Here is a 6,617-nt window from a genome sequence, read left to right as displayed (position 1 = left end):
GTGGCCTGACTCCCCAACACTCTCTGTAAAGGACAGAACACCACCTGACCATCATCCCTCGTTCTGGATCGTTCGGCCACTCCCGAGCGACACTTCGCTCATTTCTCTCTGCCACGTATGTCTCGAGAACCCTGCTTCTTCCGGTCACTCCACGTCTCGAAGCCCCAGTGAACACCTAACCGAGTCTACCTCGAGCCTCGCCAACACCCAGACGGCAGAGAACTCCCTGAACTCTATAAGGATTGGCCTCTTTTCTGCCCTGGCTTCACCTGCTTCTCGGCGCCGTCAATGAGTCTGCTTTCAGTGTTGGTGAGGTTAGTGTTGCTTTGGCCTTCATTCGCTCCGGAGGGAGGCTCCTGGTGACAGTGGTACGCAAGGTGTCCCATTTGTTGTTATATTGTGTGTACGTATGTGTTTTTGCAAGTCTAGGAAACTTGGAACCCTTCGAAGCTGTTTATTACCGCCTCCACCGGGTTAAGAGTAGTTTATCCTGGGTCTAGTTTAGAGGTGGCAGGCCAGTGATGGCGTCTCGCATCTCGCCCCCGCAACAAATGGACTAAACTATTAAGTTACTACTTGCATTTTTTGGCGACCTCGCCAGGATATTGAACTACAGACTCTTTGGGGTGTTGGGTGTGTTAGTGCCGAGTTGTTTAACTCTTACTGCTTCACCAGTGTTTTCATGTGCCGAAGTGTTTCAGTGGTCCAATGTTCTTCCTTGGACGTATTTGTGTAGTTGTACGTTCGTACTGCTTCACCAGTGTTTTCATGTGCCGAAGTGTTTCAGTGGTCCAATGTTCTTCCTTGGACGTATTTGTGTAGTTGTACGTTCGTACTGCTTCACCAGTGTTTTCATGTGCCGTTGTTTCGGTGGTCCAATGTTCTTCCTTGGACGTATTTGTGTAGTTGTACGTTCGGCCTCATTTGTGTAGTTGTACGTTCGGCCTCATTTGTGTAGTTGTACGTTCGGCCTCAATGAATAGAGGAAGATTAGGTGGAGACCCACGTGTCCTCTAATCTACACTTGGTAAAGTGCAGGTCCAGTGCCTTTAAACCACTCCTTGCTCTTGAACGAGCAGCCGCCAATCTGGGGATTTCGGCTGGTTCACAGTACCTTAACGTGGTTTGAGCAGCAGAGTATCTTTGTGGTTTGTACGTGCGTAATTCATGTGTGCGTGTAATTCATGTGTGCGTGAGAATTTTGTTTTCATGGTTGACTCAAGGGTGTAGGACAGTTTCATTCATATTAAGGGGAGCGTAATTAATGTGTGCGTGTAATTCATGTGCGTGAAAATTTTGTTTTCATGGTTGACTCAAGGGTGTAGAACAGTTTCATTCATATTAAGGGATTCCCCTGTCTAGGTTTTTTCAAGTCTGCGTTGTTGGGACTTAGTTTTGGTTCTATTATGTCTTAAGATGTCTACTTTTGTTGATGTTACAGAACAAGCATTAAAGCTCAGCCTCTCAGGAGAGGCCATTGCGCAGTTTGCTCTCCAACAAGCTTTCCAACGGGAAGAAACCGCGCAGGAACGTCAACGGGAGCGTGAGGAACGAGAACGGGACGGGAATTTTAACTTTGAGTTGGGAACACGTCCTACCCAATGTCCCGATGCTGGCGTGCGAGGACCGAGGCTTCCAGCTTACCAAGGAGAGGACATCGCCGCCTACCTGACCAGATTTGAGCGTATTGCCACGCTCTTAATAGACAAGGAGTCTCGCTGTTAGACTTGGGAGTCTGCTGACAGGTAAAGCTGCTGAACTCTAATCCACCTTTAGCACTGGTACCATAAGTGCCTTTCTCTCCTAAAAAGGGCTCTCCTGATTGGTTTGAAAAGACTCCAGAGAGCGGTACCGGCTAGACTTCAGGAACGGTAAGATCAGTGGGGGGGGTAAATTACCGCCTGATGTGTACCCGTCTTCAGCAGCTATTTGACTCCTGGGAGGAGTCGTGTCAGATTTCACCGTTTGAATCCCTTCGTGAGTTTATCATTTTAGATCAGTTCATTGCTTCCCTTTCTTAAGATCTCCGTATCTTCTTAAAGGTGCAGGATACCACCAACCTTAAAATTGCTGTGAATAAGGCTGATGTTTGGTCTGCAGCTCACAACGCCTACCCTAAGCAAACTCCAGCGGAGCCACTGGGAGATATACCTACCAGAAGAGGGCCTCAACATCTACTGAAAAGGGCAATGAGGCCATCAACGCTAAACCGGACCAAAGAATTTACTTCCGGATGGTAATGTGTTAAAACTGTGGGGAAGAAGGGCATGTAAGGTCTGTCCAAAGAATCCCAGAGCCTTTAAAGAACCACAGGACAAATACAAGGTAGGATTTTGTATGGATGAGCGGTCTCCCAGATTATGCAGTTGCTGGCACGATCAATGGCTCCTGGGCTACTATCGTCTCTGAGAAGGCAGTGCCTGTCAGTCAGACACCGGCTGCAACTGCGTGGTTGTCTCTGAGAAGGCAGTGCCTGATGCTGACGTCTCTCAGCGACCTAAGGTCGTAGTAGATATTTTTCCAACCATTAGGTACTATATAAGATGTCCGTTTCGAGGGTTGGATTGATAATGCTGTCCTAGCACATATGAAGTGCGCTTGTGTCCTCATTGGCAACATCTCAGGAGCTCGTAGTCCTGATGAGCCGTCTCATGAACAGCAAAGCACCGTCCTTGCTCCAAACCTCAGTCAGTGATTTGGCTATGCTTCAGTCTCCTCTGCTCACGCCTCAGAAGAGGAGCTGCCATTAATGCTAGCTATGCTTCAGTCTCTCTGCCCACTGCCTCCTCTTTTCCTCCAGCCTCGGAAGAGGAGCTGCCATTAATGCGAGCATATGCTGTAGAAACCCGCAGTAGCAGAATGAAGCGTGTTCATCCTCTAGTTTTGCCAGAATTGCAACCCTTGGACGTGACTCCGGAGGATTTCGCTAGTCTTCAAGTAGTGTCCGTCTCTTGGAAATCTTGGGTACAAAGTTAACACAGGTGAAGAGTAGCAGACAAAGGACGGCTCTACGTTCTCTTACCTTCGCTGTACCGGACTTCTCTACTGGAAGTGTTCGACCTCCAAACATCCAGCAAAGGTTGGTAAGCTCTCTTATTGTTCCTAAGGATTGTCGCCCAATAATCCTGTCTGTTGGCCAAGGATTGTCGACCAATAATCCTGTCTGTTGGCCATGGAAACCTTCTAGCAGGTCATTTCTCTCAGACTTTTTGAAGGTATCCAGCCACTTCTGGCCTGGGACGGGTGTGAATATTATCGACTTCTGTCGATCCTGTGACGTCTGTCAACGAATGTCTGCCAAAGGTCGAGTCCGACTAGCACCTCTCCATCCTCTTCCAATTATAACCAAACTTTTTTCCAGAGTGGCGGTCGATTTGGTTGGACCACTGTCTCCCCCATCCTCAGAAGGCCACAGGTACATCCTCATTTTAATCGACTACGCCACTGGATTGCCAGAAGCCGTGCCACTGAAGGAAATAGACTCCATCTCCGTTGCTGAGGCCTTGCTCTCCATCTTCGCTAGAGTCGGTATACCACGGGAAATTTTCACTGGTCAAGGTACCCAATTTAGATCTTGATTATTGCAAGAACTTCAAGTTGTTAGGAGTCAAGCCTTTATTTAAAACTCTATTTCATCCTAGCACTAATGGTCGCATTGAACGTCTACATGCACCACTTAAAGCTTCCCTACGAAAGCTCTGCAAGGACCGCCCTTAAGAGTAGCACAGATACTTGATTCATACATTATTCGCCCTCAGATACCCAGCGATACGACCGGTTTCCCCGCCTTCAAGCTTCTCTAGCTATGTGGTAGAGCTACAGACGCTAGTAGACCGCCCAGGTCGCCGCCAACAATGCAGACATTAGTGCCACGAAATATGAGACCTACTTTGACAGAGTCAAGATAGACAGTTTCAACCTGGCGATGAGGTCCACCTTCCCAGCGACTCCAGCAAGCTTCTTGCAACTTGCAAAGGACCTTCTGGTTTTAGAGCAACGAGGTAAGGGTGATTACCTAATTGATTGTCCCCAAGGTCCGAGATTGTACCACGTCAACCTCTTAAAACGTTAACATCCGTCATGCTAGTGCCAGCTTTGCCGAAGTTTTAGACGAAGTGTCAACACCGGCAACATCCGTCATGCTAGTGCCAGCTTTGCCGAAGTCTTAGACGAAATGTCAACACCTGAAGAGACCGAAGAGTATGTCCCGGAGAACAACCACCTTATTTGTGAAGACGACCCCGAGGACGAGTGCTATTCTTTGCCAGTGACACCTGATGGCTGTTCTGACAAGGATAGACGATCCAGGATCAACCCAAACTTAATTTCACAAGTTGACATCGAGTATCTCCTGTCAGAGTTTGACAACGTTTTCTCTGATGTTCCTGGGTGTATTTCCTCTGAACATATTGTCTTAACTACCACTGGCTGCATTAGCACAAAGATTTACTGTCCCTGTCCATCTAAAATGTTTCTTTGAACAGGAAGTCTCTCCTTTTGAGTTTGAACAGGAATTTGAGAAAGGAATCATCTGATGGTCTTCAACATTGTTTGCCGGTGATGATGGTTCCTAAGCCAGACAACACTTATCGAATGGCCATCGACTACCGTCAACTCAACAGCTACAGGCTTCCAGGCTAAGCCCAGCTGCAACATTGAGGAAGATTATAAGTTTTCCAGTTCAAGATTCTTCACTGAGTTGGATCTCTGCAAGGCTCATTACCAAGTCCCTTTGACAGCAGTGCCGCTGACAGCCTTCTCAACCCACTTGGGCCTAATTGAGTTCACCAGACTACCCTTTCGGCCTGGTTACTGCTTGCGCCACCTATATCAAGCTAATGCACATTGTTGTCTCGGAACTCGCGAACGTGACATTTTATTTTGATAATGTTTTTATATACTCTTCAGACTGGGCCCTGCATTTAAAGACCCTTCATGCCGTGCTGGACAGGATCAGGACCCATGGACTTACACTCAAGATCTCCAAGTGCCATTTTGGATTCCCTTCCATTCTGTACCTTGGATTCATTTTGGGAGGTGATTGTCTTCAACCCCAGCCTGACAAAGTGGAAGCGCTCTGCAAGATACCACCACCGTCCACTAAGAAACTTCTACGAGGATTTATTGGAATAGTTTCTTAAAAGTCTTATCCCTCAGGCATCCTTCCTCACTGGCCCTCTGACTGATCTGCTAAAAAAGACTGTTCGTGAGCCCCTTCCCTGGACGGACGAGTTGCAGGCATGTTTTGACCAGCTTAAATCAATCCTCTTCTAACCCCATACTTCGTCTCTCCGATCTTAGCCGTCCTTTTGTACTTAGGATGGACACTTCCACCCGAGGGATTGGAGCGGTTTTACTTCAATATCCTCTTGGCATTCCTCATCCAGTTGTGTATGCTAGCAGAAAACTGCTCCTCGGGGAAACCCGGTGTTCTACCATTTAGAGGGAATGCCTAGGTATAGTTTTCTGGTCTCGTTTGATTCTTACCTTAGAGGGAAAGAATTTATTTTGGAAACAGATCACAAACCCCTCACCTATATGCACACCTTCAAAGGCAATAATGATCGCATTCTCGGATGGAGTCTAGGACTGCAGCCATACAAATTCAGGGTCGTTCATGTTGCTGGAGCTGACGATCTATGTGCCGACCTCCTCAGTCGAGTTTAGATATTTTCTAATATCCTTTCTCTTCTCCAGAAGGCATTGCATTCCCTAGAGTGGTGTTCTACAAGACTACCGTGGCTAGACTCTTGGAGGGGGGAGTTATGTAAAGGGCAGAACACCACCTGACCATCACCCCTCGTTCTGGATCGTTCGGCCACTCCCGAGCGAGACTTCGCTCATTTCTCTCTGCCACGTATGTCTCGAGAACCCTGCTTCTGCCGGTCACTCCGTCTTGAGGCCCCAGTGAACACCTGACAGTCTACCTCGCCAACACCCAGACGGCAGAGAACTCTCTGGACTCTCCAAGGACTGGCCTCTCCTCTGCTGCCCTGGCTTCACCCTCTACCTGCTTCCCGGCGCCGTCAACGAGTCTGCCTCCAGTGTTGGTGAGATTAGTGTTCCTCTGACCCTCACTCGCTCTGGAGGGAGACTCCTGGTGAGAGCCGGTTGGTGCGCAAGGTGTCCCTTTGTTGTTATATTGTGTATACTTATGTGTTTTTGCAAGTCTAGTAAACTGTGAACCATTCGAAGCTGTTCATTAACGCCCCGACCGGGTTAAGTGTAGTTCATCTTGGGGCCCAGTTTAGAGGGGGCAGGCCAGGCCACGGAAAATCCCGCCTCAGGTAGAGTGGCAACGTCGCCTAAACTGACATGCCACATACACTCCCACGGAAAATCCCGCCTCAGGTAGAGTGGCAACGTCGCATAACCTGACATGCCACATAGTGATTCACGTACACGAAATACTTTATTGAATTTCGTATATAACCCTTTTCATCACCTGCTATTTAGTCAGAATATTCTCGGTACGCTGTTTGATAATTATTCTGATGAATGAACCTTGAGTATAAGATGAATGCTTTGACTGGAGATCTAGCAACATAATGGGACACTCTATAAATCGGTACATTTTAGTTCGGTACATTTTAGTTTGATAACCTAACTTAACCCAT

The 6,617-nt window shown here is 47.7% G+C and overlaps 1 protein-coding gene across 4 annotated transcripts; it reads left to right on the top strand.

Moving 5' to 3' along the window:
- Positions 1-226: 226 nt before the first annotated feature.
- Positions 227-6,190, top strand: LOC123498768 (protein NYNRIN-like). Of its 4 annotated transcripts, XR_006672790.1 has the most exons (4): positions 227-314; positions 1,442-1,745; positions 3,362-3,558; positions 3,759-4,508. XR_006672790.1 is itself a non-coding variant. In XM_045246185.1 (3 exons), the coding sequence occupies exons 1-3, from the start codon at positions 289-291 to the stop codon at positions 3,812-3,814; spliced, it is 279 nt and encodes a 92-aa protein (XP_045102120.1). In that variant the 5' UTR covers positions 236-288; the 3' UTR covers positions 3,815-4,508. The 4 variants fall into 4 exon arrangements, 2 of the variants coding, with proteins under 2 accessions (XP_045102120.1, XP_045102119.1); XM_045246185.1 differs by lacking the exon at positions 1,442-1,745 and having other exon boundaries at positions 236-314; XR_006672791.1 differs by lacking the exons at positions 227-314; positions 1,442-1,745 and adding an exon at positions 5,698-6,190 and having other exon boundaries at positions 2,427-3,558; positions 3,759-4,001.
- Positions 6,191-6,617: the final 427 nt, after the last annotated feature.

Source organism: Portunus trituberculatus, chromosome 48, assembly GCF_017591435.1.
Source record: "Portunus trituberculatus isolate SZX2019 chromosome 48, ASM1759143v1, whole genome shotgun sequence".
Classification (NCBI taxonomy): Eukaryota; Metazoa; Arthropoda; class Malacostraca; order Decapoda; family Portunidae; genus Portunus; species Portunus trituberculatus.
This window is presented reverse-complemented; position numbering and strand designations above follow the sequence as displayed.